General features: G+C 43.0%; 1 protein-coding gene across 2 annotated transcripts in view; it reads left to right on the forward strand.

Moving 5' to 3' along the window:
- The first annotated feature begins 7 nt into the window (after positions 1 to 7).
- GCLC (glutamate-cysteine ligase catalytic subunit) overlaps positions 8 to 25,593 on the forward strand; it is a 36,218-nt gene continuing 10,632 nt past the window's right edge. For both annotated transcript variants that reach the window (XM_080388690.1, XM_080388691.1), the window contains exons 1-8: positions 8 to 304; positions 14,178 to 14,290; positions 15,643 to 15,825; positions 18,576 to 18,689; positions 19,467 to 19,525; positions 19,614 to 19,750; positions 24,041 to 24,115; positions 24,949 to 25,065. In XM_080388690.1, the coding sequence (XP_080244816.1) occupies positions 155 to 304; positions 14,178 to 14,290; positions 15,643 to 15,825; positions 18,576 to 18,689; positions 19,467 to 19,525; positions 19,614 to 19,750; positions 24,041 to 24,115; positions 24,949 to 25,065 (948 nt within the window). In that variant the 5' untranslated portion in view covers positions 8 to 154. The remainder of the gene's footprint in view (positions 305 to 14,177; positions 14,291 to 15,642; positions 15,826 to 18,575; positions 18,690 to 19,466; positions 19,526 to 19,613; positions 19,751 to 24,040; positions 24,116 to 24,948; positions 25,066 to 25,593) is intronic.

Raw genomic sequence — 25,593 nt, forward strand, 5'->3', positions numbered from 1 at the left:
TCACGGCCTGACGCGCGCCACCGTCACGTGTGGCGCCGGGCTCGGTTCCTGCCGCCGCCGCCGCCGCGGCGCAGAGCGCACCCCGCGCCGCGCAGGCTCCGCTCCGCCGCCCTCCTCTTCCCGGCGCCGCCGCTCCGCTCCGCCGCGGGCCGGCATGGGGCTGCTCTCGCAGGGCTCGCCGCTGAGCTGGGAGGAGACGCGGCGGCACGCGGAGCACGTGCGGAAGCACGGCATCATCCAGTTCCTCCACATCTACCGCGCCCTGCGCGACCGCCACAAGGACGTCCTCAAGTGGGGCGACGAGGTGAGACCCCGGCGCGGCGCGGACCGGACCGGCACGGCACGGCCTGCCGCGGCCTCCGCCACCCGGGCGCAGGTGCGGCGGCGGCGGGGCGGGCACCGCCCTGCGCCGCCCCGGTGCGGCCCGGGCCCTGCCCCTGCCCGGGAGCGGGTCCGGCTGCTCAGCGGGCGGGGGGCGCTGCGGCTGCCGGAGGGGTTTTGTTCCCCCCGCACACGCTCTCGCTCGCCCGCCGCCCGCGTTGCGCAGCACGGTTGCCCCGGTATTACCTTGTGGTTTTTAAAGGCTAAAATAAGTGTCGGTGCTTCCGTCAGGCATCTGTAGGTCCGCCTGAGCCGGCCCTCGCTTGGCCGGTGCGTTCCGGTGCCCGTGCCCCTGGGTTTTTGTTCCCTCGGCTGCGAGGTCCGGTGGAAGCACCTGCCCGTCTGAGCGCCAGGTAGTGCCGGCGGCTCGGGGCCTCTTCTGGGGCGGGAGCGGGGGCTGGAGGGGCGGGTGGGCTCGGCGGCCGCTGCCCCCCGCTGCGCACCAGCCCCTGCGGGGCCCTGGCTGGCCCCAGGGCAAGGGGACCCGCCGGCCTTGCGCTGCACCGCGTCAGCCGGCCGAGGGCGAGGAGGGCTGCGCCGGCTACAGGTGCTTTGTGCCCGAGGACCGTAACTTTATCCGTAGGTCTGAGGTGCCTTGGCGCACAGACTGGCGCTGAATTCTGTCCCAGACTGGCAGCACTCTGCGAGGAGCAGAGGCTCCCTCCTGTATCCATCAGTAGGATTTCCTGAGGGTCCCAGCTTTCCCTGGAGGCAGGGAGCAGCTTCACACGCACTAGAAGCCGTCTTTGATCGTAGTGGTGGTCTGGTCCGGTGTTTCTCACCTGCAGGTGCCTGTGATGTGACTGCAGGGAAGTCGGAAGCGAGCAGTGTGGGGGCTTGACCGTCGCACCTCTGCCTCGTGCTTCATTTCCTTGGTGAATGGCAGAGGCATTTATGAGAAAACTTTTATCCAGGTGGTAACAGTAGCAGCTCACAGATGCCCTTTGCCAGAGGAGAATGCTGTTCCCCTTGTGCGCCTAGAGAGACCTTGTCTCTTCAAGACCTGCTTTTAAGGAATTGCTGTTGTACTTCACATAATTGAGCAAGGCAAGCATTGGAGTGCCCCAGCAGCTTTCAAGGGCAGTGAGTGGGAGCTTGGCTGCTACAGTCTGCCCAGTGAAGGGAATGATGCTCCCAGCATGTCTAGCCTACACTGCAGGGTTTGACAGCCAGAGTGGCGTGGACTCAGGAAATTTAAATATACTTATAACCGTTCCTGTCTGACATCTCTGTGTTCCTACATCTCCTGTATGACTGAAGTTACACTGACAGAAGAGCCTCACAGTCTTAAGTTCAGGAATACAGTGTCTCCTTATTCCTCTGACACTTAGCTTGAGGGTTTTCTCATTAATCTTTAAAATGGGGTACTTGGTTTTCAATGGGTGCTATATTTTGGTTGTCCTTGCTTTCTCGGGATGTGGTTTTGTAAGACAGAACACTGATCTGCTTGTGAGCTGGTTCAGCTTCCCTCCCCTTGCTCTAGGCTCCTGTTTCTTCTGCCTTCCTTGCATTGTTACTGACTAAGTGAGTTCAAGAAGTTAAGCCAGCAGTTCTGCTGCTGCTTCTCCTGTTCAGTTTTCTAGGGTGGTTTGTTTTCTCAGCAGAGCTTCCACTATTCCATTGCGAGATTCAATAAATTCTGCCTAATGTGAGGGAAGTAGCAGGAGCTTGTGGCAGAAAGGGGCAAATGGAACCAGTCCCTGCAGCACTAGCACTTAGTGACTCTGTAAGTTTAGCTGTATGATGAGACTGCACCCCAGGACCCTCGTTCTTCCTTTGGCATGGGGTCTGTGCTGAAGAAAGTTGCGGGTTTTTTTGCTTGATAGATGATGGTGTGTTATGTTTAAGGAGATCACAGTTTTCTTCTGTCATGTCCAGTGTGGTATGAGGCAGAATTTAAGAGAAGGATTACAGCTATGATTCTGGTAAGGCGGTAAGGGCTGTATTTGAAATGCTTGTGAACATTCAGAGGTCAGGTAAGCCAATTTGACATCTATCTGTGATTTTAGCAAATGGTAATAAACTCATGTGTGGCAACATCTTTATTCTACTGTATTATGCAATTATTTTTTTATGTAATAGCATTTAGGAGCGTGTTAATGTACCACATACTTGTTGCCAGTCTGCTCTTGTTGTGCAAACACAAAAACATGCTGTCTTCCTAACTTACTTTAGCTGTGCTTTAGGTAGACTAATAGGGAAAGCAGTAAATTTGCTTTCTGTTTTTCCTCTCAGATACCTAGTTATTAGAAAGTGGCGCCACGTTTACATGCAGCTTAGATGAATCAACTGACTAGTTGGGCAGTTTTCATAAAAAGCCTTTTGTATGCTTTGACCTTCATGTATAAAGTCATAGCCTGAGGGTGTTTTATTGTTTTAAAAACCTCTTGAAGATAGAAATCAAGAATGAAGATGACAGCACTCTCATAATGGTAGAGATGAAATCAGAATAAACAGAATTACTTGTATTCAAGAGATGTTTCTGAGACCATGTTTGCTGAAAGATGTATTTTTTTTTTACTTGTTTTTAAGAAATGCCAACGAGGAAGAAACCAACTTTTTTAGCGCATACTGAGTTTGTCTTTCAGGGCAGACAGGAATACTTTAAAGATAGTCCCCATCTAGCTAATGCTATTGTGAAAAGAAATCCTGTGTTTCCTCATGAGTATAGAACCAGCCTTTGCTTTGGATCTATTGTCAACAGGAGTCTGCTTCACAGTGTGTGTTCTAACTCATTATAGAGTTGTGGTGGTCCTTTTGGGGTGCTTGTAACCTCCTAGGGACTCCATCCCCTGTTGGCCTTTCATTCAGGGAATGAAAGTGTGGGGAATTGTTGTACGCTTTCTGTTTCTTGGGTGCCAGACAAAAGTGTTGAGGCTAAGTGCTAATGAAGCGGGATGGTGGCATTTGTTTTGAAGGAAGCAAGGCAGCATCACAACTGGCATTGTAGGGTGGCATTCCCTACTGCTCTCATCCTTCCCTGAGTAAAGAGCTGGCAAAGTCAAAACACTGGTTCAGCTACCTCTTGAAAAACCGGCTATATTCTTGCTTGTGGGGTTAGTAGAACCAAGAATATTGTCTCTGGGCCAGTTCTATTTTACTCCATTTTCCACAACCATGAAGACTTTGCAATGGAAGAAAAAGGCCCACAAATGTGAGTAGAACAGAGAATAAGACTTACTTAACGTGCACACATACACACACAAAATCCTTCTAAAAGTCTTTTTGAACCTGCATTTGCAGGTAAAGGTTCTTTGCCTCTTAGTCATCCTTCTGCCTCATTTAAAACTGACAGTTGGCCTCCCTGTTTATGCTTGACTTCTCCTGACTTTGAAGATACAAAACACTGAACTACCTCATTATCCCTCATCAAAACCCCTCGTTATCCTTAATGCCCACAGAAACTGGGCAACAATTAGATCTGCTGCTGAGACCCTGTCTCACTAACCGGTACGGTCTCATAGTGTCCTTATGTTTTCTTCTTCCTTTCCCATCCAGCAATGTATGTTTATCTTTGGGCTTGCAGAGCAGTGGTTGTTAGGTTTATTAGTTTTTTGTGCAGCAGATACAAAACCCAGCAACTTTTCCGTACCGTGTTTTAAAACTCCAGTAGAATTAGTAGAGGTACTACATGAAACGGTTTGTGCGGCTTGGTAGATGTTAGTGGTACCAGAAGAGCTCAAAGGGTTTTTGAGAGTAAGGCAAAGCCTATTGTGCTGCTTCCCAGCTTTTGTCCCCAAAAGCTCTCTTCTGTGCCAGTGCATTACCAGCTTTCTGTGCTGTTTAGTGCCTCTTGTCTGCTGATTGCATTCCTCTAGCTGACAGATGTTGCTTAAATTTCAGTTTGCAGCTTAAAGTGGATACTTGGATCAGACAAATGGAATGGCTGACCCTTGGCTAGGCCCACTGCCATTGCTTTGTGCAGAGCGTGCACACAAGTGTATGAATCACGGCACTTCACACATAACTACCTATATGTATGCTTTCATACATATGTATATGAATGTATACTTCTGAGGTCTGTATTGCTGCTAAATGGGACAGGTTGGTTGTTCTCCAGGCTGGAGACCTATCTGGATTGGGAAGAAACGATATAAGCAAGAAAAGTTGGAAAAGGAAAATTGACAGGGCAAAAAAACGACACAGTAAGGAGGAGCTGCTTCAGCATATGCAAATATCAAGAAAGGTGTGCTGGAGAGAGATCCGCCCAGGAGGAGGAGCGTAGAAAGCAAGCATGGGCAAAACATGGCAGTTTTATTTGAAAGTATGTATGAATGAAAAGGCAACTTGACCTGCCCAGCTTTGTTTAGTGAAACTGGGCATAATGACCCTTTGTGTATGAGTCTTGTTCCTGTCAGTATTGGGAGAGAGCGCACAATAAGCATCTTCAGCTTTTAGAAAGTTGTTTTCTTCATGGAAAATTTGAAGTGAAATTTGGAGGTCTTGAAAATAGGTTTGATAATTAATTGTATGAGACAGCGCGAAAAATGTGCCACTGCAGTGCTTGCAAATTGAGGTCTTCCTTCCCAACTTAAATCTGTGGGGTTTTTCTTGTGCCTGTTATTTCTTTCTCAGTCTCTTTTAACCTTTTTTTGGTCCATCTTCTGTACTTCTGATTCATTCCCCTCTTTATCCATTTTTTTTTTAAATTATACCTTGTAAATAAGTTAAATGAGAACTGAAGTGAACTTCTGCTGCTCAGCAGAAGTGAAGCAGCGCTTCTCAGATGCTGCAGGAAGGGAGCCCAGAGGTTTCTTACCAGAATGGCCCAAAGGTGTTGCTTCTGATTAGGAGATGCATGACTCTTTAAAACTTTCTTCTTTTTCCTAATGAAAAGCTGGGCTGTGAAAAAAGCTGCTTTTCCTTTTGCATGATTCTTCCCAGGGATCTAGCTATTGCACTGATGTCTTGCTGCTGTTTACAGCCTGTATGTTTTTGGTTTTTTTTCAGGGCAGTAGCAATGTGTAAATTATATGATTGGTGATGTTGCATTACAGTCTGCAGAACTTGAGACTGGTAAAATAATTGGTACATCTTAAAGAAATGGATTTGGGTTCAGTTGCACATGGTTTGAGTCTATTTTTTGTCTGTCACCCATTTAAAATCAGGAACAAAGTCTAGGGCATTTTTTAATACCAGTGAGTCCAGCTCATGAGCTGCATAAAACAAGTATCGCTACTGTCCCTAAAATACACAGCTGAAGTTTTGGTCATCTCTTCGCTAGAACAGTGAGGCTTGGTGAGAGACACACACGTGCACGCAGATGTTCAAATAGAGGTAAGGAAGGACTGTAACTGATAAAAGAATGTTGTGGTTTGACCCCAGCTGGCAACTAAGCCTCATGCAGCCGCTGGCTCACTCCCCCCTTGGGATGGGGGAAAGAATTGAAAGAGTGAAATTGAGAAAACTCATGGGTTAAGATTAAGACAATTTTAGTAGCTAAAGCAAAAGCTGCACATGTAAGCAAAGCAAGAAATTAATTCACTAATTCCCACCGGCAGGCAGGTGTTCAGCCATCCCCAGGAAAGCAGGGCTCCAGCACGTGTTAACGGTTCCTTGGAAAGACAAACTCCATCAGTCTGAACATTCCCCTCCTCCTCCTTTTCTCCCCAGCTTATGTTCTCAGCATGACATCCCATGCTAAGGAATACCCCTTTGGCTGGTTTGGGTCAGCTGTCCCAGCGTGTCCTCTCAGAGTTTCCCGTGCCCCTCCAGCCCTCTTATTGGCAGGGCCCAAGAAACTGAAAAGTCCTTGACTTAGTATAAACATTCCCAAGCAACAACCAAAACCATCCATGTGCTGTCAACATTGTTCTCACACCAAATCCAAAACACAGCACTGCACCAGCTGCTAAGAAGAAAATTAACTTGGTCCCAGCTGAAACCAGGGCAAAGATGCAGTAGGTTCAGAGAGCATCACATTGTACGGTAAAGGTGGTGTTCTCAGTTTACAAAAAATTTCACTAACCTGATGTAACAGAAAAACAGCAGATGTCCTTTTAGGATAATTACTTTACAAAGCCTAGATGTCCTGTGGAACAAGATGCTACATGATAGCTTTGAGGCAGAGATAGACACTTACATGGACAACAAGAATAGACAATTGATTATGGTTTCTTTAAATTCCATGTGCTGCCAGATGTACATCCCTCTACCCAAACCACTTAGATAATTGCCAGGTGACTCATGGGATTTCTTTAATGTTCATCTGAAACTCCCTAACTAGCTTTTTATTGTATATGTTGTAAACAAAACAATCACAAAAAATACTCGTATTTTCCTGGCTGACAATAATAGAACTTCTTCTAAAAAAATTCAGTCAAGTCATTATACGGATTCATCATCAATATTATGGTGATTTCGCATTCTCACTTTGTACAAACTGCTGCAGCATATTGGTGTGCAGAACTTTGTTTTAAAGCTTTTCCTGGGCATCTTGTGCTTAGAGTAAAGCTAACGTAGCCTGAAGCCTTACGAAATTGTTTTTTACATTTGAGCTCTTGTCATTTTAAGACAATCACTTTTAGCCTCCTCCTTCCCCAGCGAAATTCCCCGAACAGAATGTGTTTTTGAATTTCTTTCATGCAGAAATTCCTCATGATGGCCCCTTGCCAAACGCAGCATGTGTGGATGCATCTGAATGGGAGCTGTCTTAATCAATGTATTCGCCTGCTTGCCGCGTGGGGGGAAGCAGCACTCGTGCATGGTTTGGTTATCGTGTGTGCTTGTTCAGCCTCTCTCTCTGAGCTTTATTTGGCTAAACAAAGAGACAGTGGCGTTATTTGTTTACAAATAGATAGTGCTTCCTTAAGATGTTTTGTAGCTGCACCTGGTATTTATCATAGTGGCATTTCTGGGGCAGGATCTAAAGGTATAACGTTAATGTATCAGCTCATGTTGCTTGACAGTCTTGAGTGTATATATGCAACCTCTAAAATGAGTACACTAATATATGCAAATATAACTCCTTAAATCTTGACTTGAAGATGATGGGTGCCCTTGAAGAGTCTCCATATTTATGTATTCCGTGCTGATTGCTTTGTCTGATGGTCATGAAACTACTTTTTCTGCCTGGCTGTAATCCTCACGTCAGGGAAAGCCTAAACTGAATTACATCCAAATCTTCTAGCTCTCAAAATGTGTGTGATGTGTTAACCTCCCCAGTGACCAATTACGTTGCTTCAGCTCCCTCCTGCTCAGTTCTTCCATGGCTGGGTGATATGTGTAAGTTGTAGTGTGGCACCACTGACCTATCTGTGAGCTTTGCCGCTGGATGCTATAAGCATGTGACAGTGTAGGACTCGCGGTAGTTTTATATAGTAAGATAATTTTTCAATAGCTAATTTTGCAATTCATGGAAACCAGTATGGAGGGGAGGTGGAGTTTGCGGGGCCTTTTCTTTTTTCTTCTTTGAACAAGTTGAGTTTTTTCACAAACAGTGACCAGCCCCCATAGTAAACATTGATTTCTTCCTTCCCACTCTCGGATCTTAAGAGAAGCTTAAGTTGTCTGCTGTTTGTATATTTCTGCTAAGAATTACTCTGTTCACAGAGAACTTCCTCTGTGGATGTTAAGTGAATTGCTGTGGTCTTGTCATGGCATTGTCTGTTCTAATTCCTGTTTTGCCACAGGACTTCCTCTTCTTGCTATGCAGACACCGTATTTTAGTTAACAGTATGAGAAAGGGTGACTCAGAAGGATGAGTACAGGAAAAAAAATTGTTGATGTTGCTTATTTGGTTTGTTTGGTTTTTTTCTTCTTGCTTTCTGATGCAAGTGACAACTTAGAAGTTTGCAGCATCTTGTTTCACAGTTGAATAAATGGTCTTTTCCTAGTCCATAAACACATCTAGCTTGTGTGGAGTAGAAAATATAACTGCGCCAAAAAATCCTTGGCTTTTTCTGTCTGAAACCTAAGAATTCATAAGTGAGTGTCTTAAAGTTGTCTTTGCTGCAGAAATTTAAAATTAACATTGGCCGAGTCTTTCTATATCATATTAACCTCAGGTGTTACATAGTACAGTAAAGAAGAGACAGTTTGTTCTGCAATGGACCGCAAGTTGTTCTTCAGAAGTGTGCAAATGGTTATAATATCTAGGTTTTAGTTTTAAATAACCCAGTTTCCTGGTTTGTGGTGTGTGCAGCACAGGACATCCTCTAGTCACCTTGTATCACCAGCAGAAGATCTGCAGCCCTGCTGTCAGCAAGCGGGAGGGGGAACAGGCAAGAGCACTTCACTGGGGCTGGCTGTGTTGACTGAGATGAGAGCCCCTGCATCCTCTTCGTTTTCTTTATCTGCGATCATCTTTAATGTGGTGTAGAAGTTCGTCGTTTTTTGCTTATTACCAGTGTAATACAAAGCATTAGTTGTGTTTTGGTTTTGGAGCAGTCTGCGAGTCAGTGTTGTATGGAGCTGCAGACAGTGCTTGTTCATTGGATTGGCCGCTTCCAATCTGCTTGATTTAAGCATTTTGGGAAATACATTTGAATCTTGGTTCTGCTGTTCATGGCAGATTTTTGAAATGTTTTCTGTGGCAGAGAACACCCATGGTAATCTCATAAGCGAAGTGCTCTGCCTCGTGCCGGCGCGTGGTTTGGGGGCTTACTGGCTAGAAACAGGGTAATGAGCCTCCGTGGCATTTCCAGACTTGTTTTCTTCTGAAATTTGCTCCCTCAGGGCTTAGGCTAACCTTTGTGGACCAGTAAGCCTTTCATTAAAGGTACATTACCTGCTGGTTATTACTGTGGCTCCATGTTTTATCATAGCAGTGGTGAGAAAATAACTGTGTTTAAAAAAAAAAATTGAGTATTACGCTCTACATTCATCAGAAGTAGGTGTAGCTCTGGAAAAATCTGCTTTTTCCATCTTAACACTGAAAACTTATGGCAAAGGTTCTTTAATGAACAATCAGATCATTAAAGCTTTGTTCTCCTTTAGACTGCTATTTTAATGTTACACGGTATGTTAATGATGCGTTAACTGACCAATAAATATATGGGGGAACTACTTCCCCCACCCCCATAATGGAGCTTAATAACTAGTGAAAGGGGTTTTGTTTCTTTGACGCTCTTGAAGAATATTTACCTTGATTTTATTTTCTACTGTATACATAGATATATGAGGCATACTGCATGAAAATGATTGTTATGTTGTAGTTGCTTTTAGTAATAGTAAACAGAAGCTATGAGACCTCATCAGGTGTTTAGGAAAAAATTCCTATTTCTCTTAAAGCTCCAGGCCCGAGGGAAGGTATGTATGAGACCACCACTAACAGTTACTCCAAATACATGTGGCAATAGTTGGCTGGTGGAAGGAGAAAGAAGCAGTCAATAAGATTGTCCTTGAGGAACAAGCAGTGGTCTATGAGTAACCTGTGATCATGCTTTTATAGAATCACAGAATTGGTTGGGTTGGAAGGGACCTTAAAGGTCATCTAGTCAACCCCCCCAGCTGTGGGCAAGGACATCTTCCACTAGATCAGGTTGCTTGAAGTCCCATCCAACCTGATATTGAACACTTCCAGAGATAGGGTATCCACAGCTCGGATGGATGATCAGGAGCATGGTGAAAGGCAAATGCAGGGAACTTCTTCACAGGTAGAGAGCATACAGGCTTGCACTGCTTTCCTTTCAAAAAAGCTTCTCTTCAGATCATTCTTCTTAAACTATTTTCTTCTATTTTATAATCTTCTCAGCACCTTACTTCTGAGTTTACCAAAGTCCAGGCTTTATGCTTGCCTGTGTTTTCAAATGCAGAAATACCTTGTGGCAAATACCTTAAAAGGGATTTTAACATGAACTCTAGAGCAGAGGCTTTACTCTCAACTATTAGATAGGTTTTGTTCCCAGCATACTTGGTATGATGGTGAGTATGTGAGGAGGCATTTTGATGTTGGAAAACAGACCACTGTTAAGTATTTGCACGGTGATACTATGTGGGACGTGCATCAACTTCAGTTCTCCTTGTTCCTTAGAATTGCTACTAGGCGCTTGACTGATATTTCTTCATTTTTAAGTAGTGTCATTTCTGCAGAATAATAGTATGTGTACTTATGGTCAAATAACTCAGGCATTCAAATACAATTTCAGACATACCCATTTCCAGAGAATGACCATCTTTCACTTGGCCACGGGGCAAGTCCAACACAACTGTTTGGTTAATGCACAAAGAGTCGTTTCGCTCCTCCCCATCTGAGAGGCTTCAAGGTCCCACTTGTGGCTCTTATTTATAGAGGCGACATCAAAGAATTGTCAAAAGCCTGAGATTTCCTTGGTAAGCTGACTGTGAGAAACTGTTCTGGGTGCTGTCCTGCTGGTAAGCTGATGGTGCATACTCCATCCCCAGAAGATACAGCGGTGGAGTGAAGCTGGCTTGAAAGTACTGTGTAGGTACACTATGTTGCAAGTCAGTAGTTGAGAGGAAGGAAGCCAGTAAAGAATAGTTTTTCTTTGTGTTGGTTCATGGGTAGATCCGTTGCACTCTGATTAGTTGCTTTAACTGAGAATTTACTTGGTTTTTTTAATGCGCTGAACTTTGAACCACTGTTTGAGGCTTACCCTGTATGTTGCGTAGGATTTACAGCTTTTCCTTTGCAACCTTTCTGGCCAAACTGTTTTTCCTTCTCCTGGTAAGGTGCCACAGCACTTCGAGTCAGACAGACCTGGGCTAGTTGGAGAGGTTCATCCACTGAAGCAGTGCTGAGCGTGTCTGTCTGCAGGGCGAAGCTGGGCGGCCGCCTTTTATCCTCTGCAGCCTTGCAGTACGTGCCGCCTGGAGGATGGAGATGCCTAGGGTTTGCTGCCGGGTGAGAGCACCCGCAGGGCAATGTGTCTGCCTTTCTTACGATGGCAGGGTGCCCTTTCCTAGCTGTCCCTTAGCGAGGCTGCTTGTCAGCCATCTGCATCAGTAATGTGACCTGACATGTATTTTGCTGTTTGCTAGGGAGCCTAGTTAAAATTGGAGAGAAGTGAACTCTGTAAAGAGCGTGGCAAAATCATGAATTATGGATGCTGGGTGAAACTCCACATATTTGGCTTTTGGACCCTTGAAGCTCTGCCAGGCATGCTGATGCTTTTAGCTTGTTTGCAGTTCTGTGAACTTTATTGTGGGTAGAAAACATGTTGAGAACTCTGTGAATGATGAGCTGAAGTTAAATGTAAAAAATGTGTGAACTCTGAATTTGTTTCTCTCCTTCTAGCTGTAGGCTAAATCTTTTGATGAGCTTAAATTAAATTCTTTAAGGATGCCCATTCAGTCAGTCCCTCTGTTGGCAAGATACTCTGTGGGTTACTTGGAATTGTTGGCAGCCATCTGAAGGTTTTTTTTCTTTTCTCATTAAAATTAATGGCAGATCTTGTGTGTGTTAAGACAGCTTTGAAGATTTAGTCAGTGTTTCTGGAGGCAAGAGTAGTAGTTGTTTCTAAAGCTAGATGCATAAGCGCAATATATTCACAACTGCACTTGGATGATGAAACATTTTGATTTCTTCGCTTCTGCCTTCTTGGCTTAAGTTTTCTTTACGCTTCTGGTTTATTTTCTTTTGTGAAACTTGTAATACATTTATAGAGAAGTAGGGTGTTCTCACCACCAGCTCATTGCAGTTAGGTTGGGAGAGGGGCTTTACAACAGAAGGCTAATCACAGTAACATTTTCATGTAACGGTGGACAAATGCTTAGCTTTGGGGTCTCTCAAAGGCAGCTGCAGTTCCTTTGTGCTCCCTTCTGCTGCTTGTCCGTGCAGGCTGTGTGGTTGGGAGGCTGGGCATGTGGCGGGCTTGATGTCCATTCATGCATCTGTCTGTATGACTTGGAGAACTGTGCCCTTGTGCAGCTCCTCTGATTTAGACTGGGTCTGAGTGAGGATGATGCTTTTGCAAAGCAGGAGGAGATGATGTTGAACATGGTAGGAAACTGGAAGGTATGAGAGAAGTCCTTTTTTTCTGGCCAGTAATCACGGGTCAAGTGTCACTGGAGAGACTGGTACTAGATAGTAACTAAATTAGTGCTGGAGTGTGTTCTGGTTGACTGTAGCCTGTAGTTATCTCAAGTGATTATAGTGGCATAATACACACAAACCGTAAAATATACCACACAAAGAAATTGTCTTGTGCAGAAACTAGGTATTATTTTTCTTCAGGGGATTAAAATTTGATCTTAAAAAAATATAGAAATATTTAATAGCTGAATGAATCCCTCCAGAGTTTGTGTCTAATCAGATTCTGTAGAATTACGAACACTTGGATAACGCTGCTTTGATTTAGTCACAAATCCCAGCAGAGGATTATATTGTCAACAGTAGCAAGCAATAGCTCTTCCTCGAACACTGAAGCAACCAAAGAACATGAATCCCACAGATCCACTTGCAGCGTGGTGGAAAACACTGCACAAGTTCCCTGTGTTGTGGCAAGCTTTTCCCGTGCGCATCAGACTTCTGTACAAAATAGAGGTTGCCGTAAGCTGGTATGCTTCAGTGCCACCATCTTGCATTAATCTGAATTCCTGGGGCTGGAGCAGTGGTGTTTGGTAAGTATTGGTTGGTGCAGCTCTAGGCAGTGTCAGGAAACAAAACTGAGGAGCGCAGCACAAAACCTCTGAGTCGTAGCAGTGGAACTACCGCCTCAATTTTTAACTACAGGTTGATGTTTGTATTAGATGAGCTGTGGAAGTCTTGGAGGCAGAGATTTGAGAGCCTCCAACGAAAGACACTGCGTATCACTGCTGGTTCAGTTGGAGGTTTTCAAAGCCAGTACCCTTGTGATGCATTTCCACGTACTTCTGCTTTTACATGGTAGGCAACACATGGCACTTGGGGGCTGTTTTGTCTTTTCACCTTTCCCAGAAGAATGCAAAGGACCCCCTGCCAGATAGGTGTTGGGAAATAGGTTGTATCAGGAAGTATTGAAGGGCTGCAGGGTCCAGTGGCTGTTAGGTTGCCATGCTGAGTAGTGTTCTGAAAGCCTTTATAGGAGCTTTGATAGCAAGTGTGCGTGGTGGTTAGGAAGTTTGACATGAGGATGTTCCAGGTTCAGTTCATGCTTTCAGCTAATCTGTTAGAGAAACAATGTTCTCCAGTGCTGGGACGCAGCACAGCTGGTGGTGGCTTGTTGGATCGAGTGTGGGTCACACCCCAGAGTAGGGACAGGGGCAAGGAGACAGAGGTCCATGGGTGAGGTATGCTGCTGGGCAGGGGGGGAAGAGAAGGTGGCTGCAAAGCTGAGTCAAGAAGGGATGGAAACCTCAGTGCTGTGCCACGAGCTAGAGTGTGTTAATAGCAGGACTGATGCTGCCTGTAACGACCCTGGGCTTTCTGTTGTGTAAATGAGGTGTCTTGCTAGTCTTGAAGAGCTCCAACAAGCGATGGGTGTAAATGGATGTCTTGTTTGTAGAGTGACTCGTTTGTTTGTTTGTTGTCAGCAGCAGAGACTGACTCATGGAATGACAAAGAGATGTGTGTGGCTAGTAGTAGGGGTTTAAATATTTTGTCTGAAAGGTAATGTGGAGACAGATACAAATTCAGGAATCTTTTTGCAAAATATTCACAATTAGAAATGGGGGGGGGGAAATGTCAAGGCTGATTTCAAGGAATTTCTATTCTATATTAAAGATTAAATAAGCCTGCAGCCATCTTCTCCAGAATGGTTTACTGCATTCATAGCTAGTGATGGTTTGTAAGCTTCTGTAAAGGTAAACTTCATTCTGACATCCTTTTTTTTTTTTTAACTTGAGGCTTAAAATTATATGCCAGTGTGTTTGTGTGTGAACAAAAAATTACCATTTATTTTTTTATTATTTACAAGGTGGAATATATGTTAGTAAAATTTGATCATGAGAATAAGAAAGTGCGCTTGCTGCTCTGCGGTGAAGAAGTTCTTCAAACACTGCAAGACAAGGGAGAGAAGGTAAACCCCAAGTGAGTAGCTCTTTCTTGTTTTGTTTGGTTTCTTTTTTGTTGGTTTTTTTTCTCCTGTTATGATACTGTACAGAATTTTGTAGAGGTGGTTTAACTTTCAAGTCTGCTGTTGTAAAACTGTAAACCACAAATACAAATATATCCTGGGGTGCAGGAACTGAAAGATTTTGAGTACTCTTGCATGCAGTCCATGCGCCTTTTGTGTCATGTCTGGGGGGCGGGGAAGGATGTGATGGTGAGCGTACAGAAGTTGCAGTTTGGGTATTTGGTCTTGCTCTGGTTTTGTGTCTGTGTGTGCACAGTAACCATGTACTATAGCCCTTCCCTGCCCCATAAAGCATACTTACATGTGCACTTGCTCCTGTATCCCTGGCTACAGGACCAAGTGGGGGCTGGCTGTATAGGGAAGCCTGTTGCCTGTAGGAGTCCTCTGCTGTTCTTGGCAGAGTTAGGAAGGTAGATTTAAGGATCGCAGGGCAGTCCTCTCTCATGGAGTTTTCAGGGATAATATTACATCCTTATTTCAGCTAACCAGAGAACTGTAAATTACCTTCTAACCGATGGCAGCAGAGGAATGAAACCAGAGGCAGCCCAGTGTTTTAGCTGAAGAGAGCCTAAAGCAAGTCACAGCTTACAGGACGGTAGAGATACAGGGAGAAAGAAGGCTTTTGTGCCCTGGACCTGTCTGCTTCTTTGTAGGTACCTTAACCTCATCTTCTAGTGAGGCTTTCCTGCCTGCCTCCCTCAGTAGAGGGACAGCTGAAAGCCTACAAGAAGGAATTCCTTTGCTTTTAGGCTCAAAACTGTTACTGCCAAAAGAACAGTAGGAGAGTTGTGGCTCTGCCTCTGGTGGTATGCTCCTTAGAGATGGCATGGCTTCACGAGGGGATGGGAAGGTATTACTTTTCAGGGGTGACTAGGTGCGCTCATACTTAATTTCCTAGCCTGGTAAATTTGTGAAACATGGCCAGGTATCCACAGGCAGTAGGAAGAAGAAATTGGGCATAACTTTTGCCTTTGCTTGTACTGTGGAAGCAGTAGGATGTTCTGTATTTTCTGGTTTCGGTTACAACTCCAAGAAGCAAAGCTTGAGACCAGGTGTTTACAGTTTGACATAGGCAAATCCTACTTGTGCTCTACAGCAACGCTTCCTACTGCTAAATTGTGTTTTAATTTCTTTTCGCTGCCTCCTGGCAGTGAGGTACATTGGAAGGTACATTGTGTTACTCTATCAATTAATCAAATTTAGGAGATTTTTCTTGAAAGTTGCATTCTTTTCGGAAATTCTCACAAATAATCCATCTTTTCGGAAGTTGTAGAAATATTTAAATGAAACTGTTCTTTTATTGTAGCCACCCAACACTCTGGCGACCAGAATATGGAAGCTATATGATTGAAGGAACACCTGGGCAGCCATATGGGGGAACCATGTCTGAATTCAACACTGTGCAAGACAACATGAGGAAAAGACGACAAGAGGCTGCTTCGGTGCTCAAAGAAAATGAGGCTGTTTGCACTGTGACATCATTTCCAAGGTGAGATGGTTGTTAAAGTGTAATGCTATATTTCCTGTTCTCCTTACACACTTCTCCTTACTGCATGTAGCTAAACTGTACAATGAAAGAGAGCTGGACAAGATTTAACTAAAGGATTTTGGCTTAATGTTCCAGTTGTATTTCCTGGAATTGTTATTGCAGTGAGACAAACAAATAAGCATCTTTTATATTTTTAGGTTACTTCTGATCTGTGATGATTTTGTATTAGGAACAAATACCAGAATATTTGTAACGTGAAGTGTTGTATATAGTCTGCCATCTTGAATTGATACGGCAAATCATATATATGAGAGTTCTCTTTACCTATTTTGCAAGAATTGATCTTTATAAATACCAGTTTCATAAAACATGGCTAACCTGCTCTATTTTTTAGCACTGCTTTTTCACTAAAGCACATGGAAACTTCCTTTGGTGGCTTTGGAGCACACAGTAGAACAGGAATGTGATTATTCTTACAAAGTGAAGACTTAAAACTTCTATAATACTGTACTTCCTGAATCTAGAAAGGAGAGTACCTCTCCTGTGTTCATAACACCCTTGCAAAAGGTAGATTTCCTTCTTTTTATTGCTGTAAAGAGACTTGAAATTAGGTTCAGGATGTACTTCATTACCTATGATAAACTGTACTTTGTGACTTTCCTTCCAAACATAATTCTAGGCAGGGATTTATTACATCCATTCTAACTAGCCTGGTCAGTCGAATGAAGATCGTTATGCTTAAAGTAGTAAAAAAACTGCTTTGCGGTAGAAGAGGAAGCAGCGGGCCTTACTGCCTGATTTCTTGTATGGTACAGAATGCAATGGCCCTAAATTCTTGCTGAGAGCAGGAGCAGTACAAAATGTGACTTAGCAGCAAAGTTCAGATACCAGAATGCCTGCATTATGCCCCATGACTGCTATTTCAAGAACACGGTGCTGACGAAATATGCTGTTGCTTTATTTGAGCTATACTAGATATTTTTGAAGTATTAAAGAGCTTATTTAAAGTCCAATGGTTAAGAAGTTCAGTGTGTTTCAAAATTGAGGGGGTTTTGCCCTGCAACCTTAAAAGTAGTTTATGTCTTTCAATAAATTTTGTATACAAACACTTCAGACAGAGTCTTGCAAGGAATAAAGAGAGAGGAGTTCTTCACTTTGTGGATATGGATGCTTTTTACATTGCTGTAGGAACAATACATTGAACTTTAGTGAAAGCCAATAAATAATGAAATGTGGTTTGTTTATTACATATGGATCATCCCAAACATAGTTTCATCCTTCAAAGATTTCTCTCCTTAGGCTATTTAGTTTCTTACTTTTGCCTTTTGCTATTTTGACATGCAAGTCCCTGTTGGTTTGACTGGAGTCTTGCTAACGTGTATTTCTGAGGTTTTGCAGGTTTGGGGTTTTTTGCTACATTCTCTCTACAGTAACATGTACATATGCCTGTGTATGTCCGTACATATACATGTGTGTATAACAAAAATAAAAATCTGTGCATCTGAAAAGACAAAAAAACCTTTTAGAGCGCTGACAGAAGAAAGGTAGAGTAGTAGCCTTATTCAAGTAAAAATAGCTCAGTTAAAAATCAACAAACCTGAAAATGCTTAAATATTAAAAAAATACTAGCTTAGAAGCTACATGAATATCCCTAGTTCTCAAATTTGTGAGCCCTCACTACTGGACCAGAAAGCTGTTTTCTTTCTTGAGAACTGGAGTAGTGCAGTTTAAAATGTTATACTTACCCGAGTGATGATGTTGGGTTTATGTGTTGTAGGACAACTTGTATACTTAAACCAGGAAGAAGAAACCAGTATGTTGAGTGTAAATAGTATTTCCAGAAATGTTTCCTGGTGTTTCGAGTAGTTTGCTTGTAGTTGTATTGGCTAACCCTTTGTATACATCCAGATACTAGAGCCTCTGAAGAGCACAGTCTTTGTCCTTTATGCTGTGCAGCATGGAGAAACTAATCTTCTGCAACTCTGCCTCCAACTACTAAAATTCTCCTTTGTTTCAGTTGTACTGAAAACCTAGTTATTCTTATTTCAGATGACTCTTAAACTTACAGTGGGGGGTTCCAAAGCGGGGGGAGGGTTGGATTCTGATTTGCTTGCATATCTGTCAGCATTTTACACCTGATAGCTATAATTTTTCTTTGCTTTTATTACATCTCTCTCATGAAGTTTTTCAGAGTTCTAAAATGGCAAACTGCTGTGGGACTTGGGATGTGTGTATCGCTTGAAACTAATTCTGATTCTTAGTTGGTTAGGTACCTCTTAAGAGGGGCAGATTATTGAGAGCAGAGCTGGATAAACCGGTCAACATTAACCAGTGCCCCTAGAGAAACTGTTTAAGGCACAGAATGGAGCTGCATGTCAGTATTAAGGACTGGTGCTAACACTAAAATGTGCTTGTACTCTCCATAATGTTGTGAAGTTTCTTGCTTCAGCCACTGGAAAGGTCCACGTTTACTGTCCAGTGATAGAATAGTGGTTAGTTTTTTGGTTGGGGGCTGTGGGTGGGGGGGTGTTTTGTGTTTGTTTTTTTTTAAAAGGGTCTGTTTTAACCACCACAGAAGCTGGTTGTTGTCAGGTGCTGACCCTTTAATGCATAGGTAGCAGTCTTGAACAGTGCTTCAGAAATACTCACGGTACATGCAAGTTTTTTAAAAAAATCTTATTCCTTTGTCTGCTAGAACAGTATCACAGTCTGGTTTTATTACAGTTAGATCTTACTGTTCTGTTACATAGGTTAGGGTGTCCTGGGTTTACACTGCCGGAATATAAGCCAACGCCAGTAGAAGGAGGAGCTTCAAAATCCCTCTTTTTTCCAGATGAAGCCATCAATAAACATCCTAGATTTAGGTAAGAGTATTTGGGGAGTGTGAATGAAAAGCTGAATATTTTTCTGTGCTTAAATGTCATAAGCGTACCTGCAACTTCTTCACGTTACTGGAACAGACAGCTGTGTGGCTGATTGCTGCAGATATCACAAGGACTTTGACAGAGATGGTTATGATGACATGTATTTTCTGTTAAAGTGACTTTAAACTGTTCAAGTAACCTTATGTAGTTAGTAGTTCACGCCATTATGGTGCAAAAAGTGTTGATCATGCTACTGCAAAATTGTTTCCAGTTTGAAATCCCGTGGCTAACCACTTCCATCACAGTTAATCTGGCTCTTGCTCATCTCTGTCACAGCACCATCTCAGTGTACTCAGTAACTTGCCTTAGTTACTGTGAAACAGAGCATGGCATCAAACTATTCTGTAGTCTTGAGAGGGATTTTCATTGTAAGGTGAGACTTCAGAGAATTAAAATTGTTCTGTTGAAAAACTAAGCATACCTTTTCACTTGCCTGTGTATTCTTCAGGTCAGTAGCCTTTTACTTCTGCCTGTTCTGTCAGCCTAGTACTGTGAAGTCCATCAAAATAAGACTGACTTGGCTGAAGATAAATTTGACGTTTTAATCTGTTATAGTCTACCTTAAACTAGAAAAAGAAGAGTCCTGAAGGAGAATGCTCGATGTAGATAGAAAGTTGACATTCTGAAACGTTGAGAATTGCTGAGAAACTAACTGTGAAAACATTTATATAAAAGAGAAACTTTCAGGTATTTCAACAAACATTTTTTTTATTGTAGTACACTAACCAGAAACATTCGGCACCGAAGAGGAGAGAAGGTTGTGATAAACGTACCAAGTAAGTAAATTCTAATCTTTTTTTCTTTTTCAAAATAATTGTTCAATCTGTTGTACTGAGTTACTGAGTACCTGCATTTTCCACACAGTATTTAAAGATAAGAACACGCCATCACCATTTATTGAAACATTTCCTAATGATGATGGAGAAGCAGCAAAGGCGGCTAAGCCGGACTATATATATATGGATGCTATGGGTTTTGGAATGGGAAACTGTTGTCTTCAGGTAAAATGCGTCTGCTTTCAAGATATTACTGAATGTTGTCTTCTCTAAACACTTCCCTTTTTCTTTGTGTCTAATTTTTCTAGCTGACATTCTACTGATGCATTTTCAGAGTGGCAACAGGGGGAATCAAACAACAAATTTAGTCTTACACCTGGTAATCTAGTCTTAAAATCCAGGTATATGGGGTTTGTGTGCCAAGGTTTTGGTAGTGGGGAGGCTACAGGGATGACTTCTGTGAGAAGATGCCAGAAGCTTCCCCCATGTCCAACAGAGCCAATGGCAGCCGGTTCCAAGGCTGAGCCCATCAACGATGGTGGTAGTGCCTTTGGGCTAGCATGTTTAAGAAAGGGGGGATAAATAAAACCAACTCCTGTGCAGCAGCAATTGCAGCTGGAGAAAGGAGCGAAAATAAGTGAGAGGAGCAGCCCTGCAGCCCCCCAGGTCGGTGCAGGAGGGGCTGCAGGTGCCGGAGCAGAGATTCCCCTGCAGCCCACGGTGGACACCACGGTGAGGCAGGCCGTGCCCTGCAGCCGTGGAGGTTGACGCTGGAGCAGGTGGATGCCTGTGACCCGTGGGAAGCTCGTGCCAGAGCAGGCTCCTGGCAGGACTTCTGGCCCCATGGAGAGAGGAGCCCAGGCTGGAGCAGGTTTGCTGGCAGCACTTGTGACCCCGTGGGGACCCACACTGGAGCAGCCTGTGCCTGAAGGGCCGCAGCCCACGGGAAGGGCTCACACTGGAGAAGTTCACGGGGGACTGTCTCCCGTGGGAGGGACCCCATGCTGGAGCAGGGGAGGAGTGTGAGGAGCCTCCCCCTGAGGAGGAAGGAGCGGCAGAGACAGCGTGTGATGGACTGACCACAACCCCATTGCCTGTCCCCTGCACTGCTGGAGGGGAGGAGGGAGAGAAGATGGGGAGTGAAGTCGAGCCCAGGAAGAAGGGAGGAGAAGGGGGAAAGTGTTTTAAGATTTAGGATTTATTTCTCATTATCCTACTCTGATTTGATTAGCAATAAATTAAACTAATTTCCCCAAGCTGTGTCTGTTTTGCCCGTGACGGCTGATTGCTGAGTGATCTCCCTGCCCTTACCTCCCCCCACCAGCCGTTCATTGTGTTCTCTCTCCCCTGCCCAGCTGAGGAGGGGGAGTGATAGAGCAGCTTTGGGGGGCACCTGGCATCCAGCCAGGGCCAACCCACCGTAACAGATTTATTTGTTTGTATTATGTTTGTTTTCTGATAATATTCAAATGTAGTTGGATACAGTGCTGAAAGGATTAACTGGTCAAACCCCATTTGATAAGCTCCTGCTCTGGGAACTCCAGCACTTTTCAAGTGTGAAAGGTCTTCTTCCACTGTGGTGTTTCCTCAGACATGACCAAAGGACACTGTAGGAATGGAAACTGAGCTGTCTTGTAGGAATGTGTGGATTTTTTCCCCTCTTCCCCACTCTTGGAACAGCACAAGCAGGGAGTAACAAGAAGTCATTGGAATATCTTTTAAAATAACTAGCTTTCTCCTGTGTAACTTTATTTTATTTACAAACTGCATGAACTGTATAAAATTACTCATTCTTAAATATATTTAGCTATCTGCTAAGAAGTCATCTTCTCGTTGCTTGTACTGTGAACCTGCCAAATCCACGTGGGTGGCTGTCTCCTGTTACTGTGTGGTGGGAAACATTCTTTGTTCAGTTTTTTCCCATTAATGTGTGCACACTTTTTATTGTTTTTATTCATTTGCCCAAGTTACGACCATCTTACAGTATCCTCTTTTTAAATCCGGCTGCTGTGCCTTGGGAATGCTTTAATCCTCTTAATATGTTTATTTTAAATGTTTGTCTATTGTAGTGGGCTGATGCAGTAGGTAGTAGTGATGTATTTGACTGTCTGCCTTGTTGCCACCATTGTCTTGGGAGCAGAGCTGGGAAGAGGCTAGTGTTAAGTCTCTAGGGGATTAAAGGAAATTCTCTAAGCTGCTCCTGTTTCACAGCAGTGGCAGAAGTAACCCCATTCAAAGCACTTCCCTTTGAGATTGAGAAACTACAAAAGCTGAGTAGATAAAACATTCTTGACAGCTGCCGAGTATGATTTCTTGTCACTAAGGGTAAACCAGGGAGAATCTGAAGAAGTAGTAAAGTGTACATAATATTCTGCATGGTTTTACAAGGTGTTAAGTTTGATACGGTCTGTTTTGTACCATCTCTTTCTTATTTAAGACCAATAAAAATAGTACAGCCTTACCATTCAGTCATTATATAAACTTTTTAAAAACTTTATTGAATTCCTTTTTAAGGCATACCATTTTACTATCCCCTAGTCTTGTAATCAGTGGTCAAATTCAAATTTGGTAGTCTTGTTATCATCAAAGGGGGAATGGAAACAAGGCTGACAAGGGCTATAAGCAGCTGCTTTTGTATCAGCTGATAATTCTTGATGACAGGCTAGAAGAAAACACGTTTCCCACCTGTTTTTTGTAAGTTAGTTTGCAGTATGCATGCTTCCTCTTTCTCACTTTTTCTTGGTTTAATATATTTGCAAGGTTAAAAATATTGCCCTGCTGAGTTCGGCTGGGGCAGCCCACGGTGACGGTGGGGTGGGAGGGTGCTGCCCTTGCAGCTGTCCTCTGGAGAAGACTGCCATGCCAGTTTCCTCTGTAATGGGATTTTTTTTTTTTGCTAGAAACTGAGTCAAATCCCAGATTTAATGTGATTTGGAATAAACATGAAAGGGAAGGGGAGGCAGGCATCACTGTGTCAGGGGAAAGAGTGTAGGTGTCCTGCTCCCTGCCCCTAGTACAGGCTCCCTAGTGCTGGAAGTCCAGAATTAGTGGTGAGAAATCATAATTAACTGCTTCTCTGCAATGAAATTAAATAATCTTGTCTTTTCAAAGTATGTTTTGGGGTTTGGTTTGTTTTTGTGTTTTTTTTTTCTGGTGGACACATTTTCTACACTGCACACCCTTTTTCTAACTTCCTAATGATTATTGGCTTTAGATTTAAAAAGGCAAAGGAAACTAACACAAACAAATCCCAAATTTCTTCTACCCCACCCCACCTCAAAAAAAAAAAACAAAAAAAAAAACCAAAAAAAACCCCAACAAAATCCACAAAAACCCAAAAAAACCCCAAACCAAAAAAAAACCAACCAAACACACCACTGAGCCCACAAGTGAACTCAGGAGTTTTGTGGAGGGTTTTTTGGTAGGTTCGTTGTTTTTTAAGGCTTACCTGGGATTAGATTGGGCTTCAGTGGCAGACTGAGAACATCTAGAATGTTTTGTGGGACTCATGTTTGGCTGGTGTTCTTCAGGGCAACAGGCAATGATGGTGATTCAGAGCCGAAGTCTGTTGTTCAGTGTTAAGATAGTGGTACCGCGGTACGTTCCTGTCTTAAGTTATCCTCCAATGTATGAACGTGTAAACTATTAGGGGGAGAGGCTTTTAATCTACTTAGTGGGTTTTTTTAAGAGTTTTGAGGTAATCGATCCCCCTTCTGCATTTTTAAAATGCATAATGTCAGTTTGGGAAGTCTGGAGGGTAAGGTCTGTTATTAGAAATGCATCTTGTGTTTGACGCTGCTCTGAGCAAATACCACCACAAGTTGTAAAGAAGTTATATTTTCCAGTGGCTATGTGTGGTAGGGCTTCCACATCATTAATGGCTTCTGCAAATAACATTTCTTTTCCATATTTCGCTATGTCTTGGCCTCTAATCTGGGCAAAACTGGATGGTTTTTTTTAAGATTAGAAATTACAGTAGACAAGAAGATACTTATTTTTTGCAGTTCTGTAGGATCAAACCAAGGTGTCTTGACATGTTATTTAAAACAGGATTAGCTGTCATATAAAACTAATGTTGCATCTGCAATAGTTTCTGACTGTTGTTCCAAATAGGTAGGTTCCTGGCTTATTTTCTGAAGGTGCTTTACTGACCCATATGTGTTGGAGATGTTAACTCAGTTTTCTTTGGTTCTGGCAAGTGTTTGTATATTTAGCCTCACAGCCCAAGAGTTGTGGTCTGAAATCTTTTAATGAACATAGAAATGGTGCAGAAAGAAGCTGATGATACAGATGTTGCTGATCAATGGGGCAAAAGTTTGTCCAAGAACTGAGGAGCAGGGGGAAGGAGTCCACACAAAAAAAACCCCACCCAAAACCAACCAACAAAAAAACCCCCACCCTTAAAATTCTTGGTATTTAAATTGTTTTATTATATCATTGATTCTAAATCTAGGAAGACTATGCTTACATCTACGATTATAGAACTTGTGATGGCAATTGTACTTCTTCCAACAGGTCACATTCCAGGCTTGCAGCATTTCTGAAGCAAGGTATCTCTATGATCAGCTAGCCACGATTTGTCCCATTGTGGTAAGTAATGGACTTCTGTCACATCACCTTTTTGTATGAAAGCCGCTACATGTAAAAAAAATAAAAAATCTAAAATACAAAACTTGAATGCTACTCACAAATTTGGTACTTTGGGAGAAGTGTCAGTCTCTTGCTAGGTTGTCACAGGAGCGGTGTGATGTATTAAATGTCGAAATGACACCACAAAACAGATAATGTTTGTTTCTTCTCTGCCCACCTTCCCACATGTACAAGGGACCCCTGTTGAATAATTCTAGAAATAAGTTTGGGCAGTTTTTCATGAAGACAAGACAAGCTCAGTCCCTAAAACAATTCTTAATTTTTCAGCTTAGTTGTTTAAATCTGTCCCTTTTGTAAGCATCTGGTCATAAACAGGTGTTTATAAAAATGTTACAAAAATGAAGTATTGGTTTGGTCTGGTCTAGATGGTGAGCAGATCCTGCTCTGAGTGAGGTATGTTCCAGCTGTGTTGCTAAGGTGCTTGGCCAAACAAAAGCAAAATAAGACAATTGCCAGGTGAACTTTTAGAGTTTGGAAGTGTGTGAGCAGAATACTTGCTGATTTGTCACGAAATTGCTTCTGTCTGTATCATTTTTGTGTTCCTTAAATGCTGATCTGTAGATGTAATAAATTTGTAAAGCAATAACCCTTTGTCTAGGCATTTTCTGGAGGTAGCAGTTGAGAGATTTGTTATATGGGCTTTGGCTTACGTTAAAGTGAAGTGTATATATTCAGTTACTTCTGGACCAGTAAGTTTCCCTTTCCAGTGGGGATTGTTTTGCTTTTAGTTCCTTGGCTTGTTCTGCGTTTTCATATCAGACTTCTTATTTTAGATGGCGTTGAGTGCTGCATCTCCATTCTACAGAGGCTATGTGTCTGATATTGACTGTCGCTGGGGAGTAATCTCTGCATCTGTAGATGATCGAACGCGAGAAGAGAGGGGGCTGGAGGTAAGTTAGGTAGTAGATGAGATGTCTGTTTTTTTTCAGGCGAAAAAGTTAGAAACTCCTTTAGCATCAAATTCTGCTTATGTTCATCAGAATCCCTAATGAGGGAACGTGGCAGTCTTTACAGTAAATACAGGTGTAAACATTCAACTTGATTGTACAGTTTACGTTAGCAAATAGGTATTTTTAATTAGGTATGGAATCCCAGTAGAACACTGCTCACTACTCCACAGCTTGCTGAAAAGGTCCCCCTGTGATGAAACTTTGGGGTCTGTGTTTGAGCCCAGGAAGCAAAAATTGATGAAATTGCTTTGGATTAAATCGCAGGTGCTGCTCAGTAATCCCATAGTATAAACTAGAACTATGTGAAAAGAGCCAGTTGCCAGAAGTTGGAACTTAAGAAGTTCCTCTAAGCAGGAATTGGCATTCAAAGCACTTTTACTTTCTTTAATTTTTTAATTTTAAAAAGTCTATTTGAAATTGAACTACCCATTTTCTCATTCTGTGAACTGTATCGGTGTGTGTTGCAAT

The sequence above is a fragment of the Falco punctatus genome (assembly GCF_963210335.1).
Source record: "Falco punctatus genome assembly, chromosome: 5".
NCBI lineage: Eukaryota > Metazoa > Chordata > Aves > Falconiformes > Falconidae > Falco > Falco punctatus.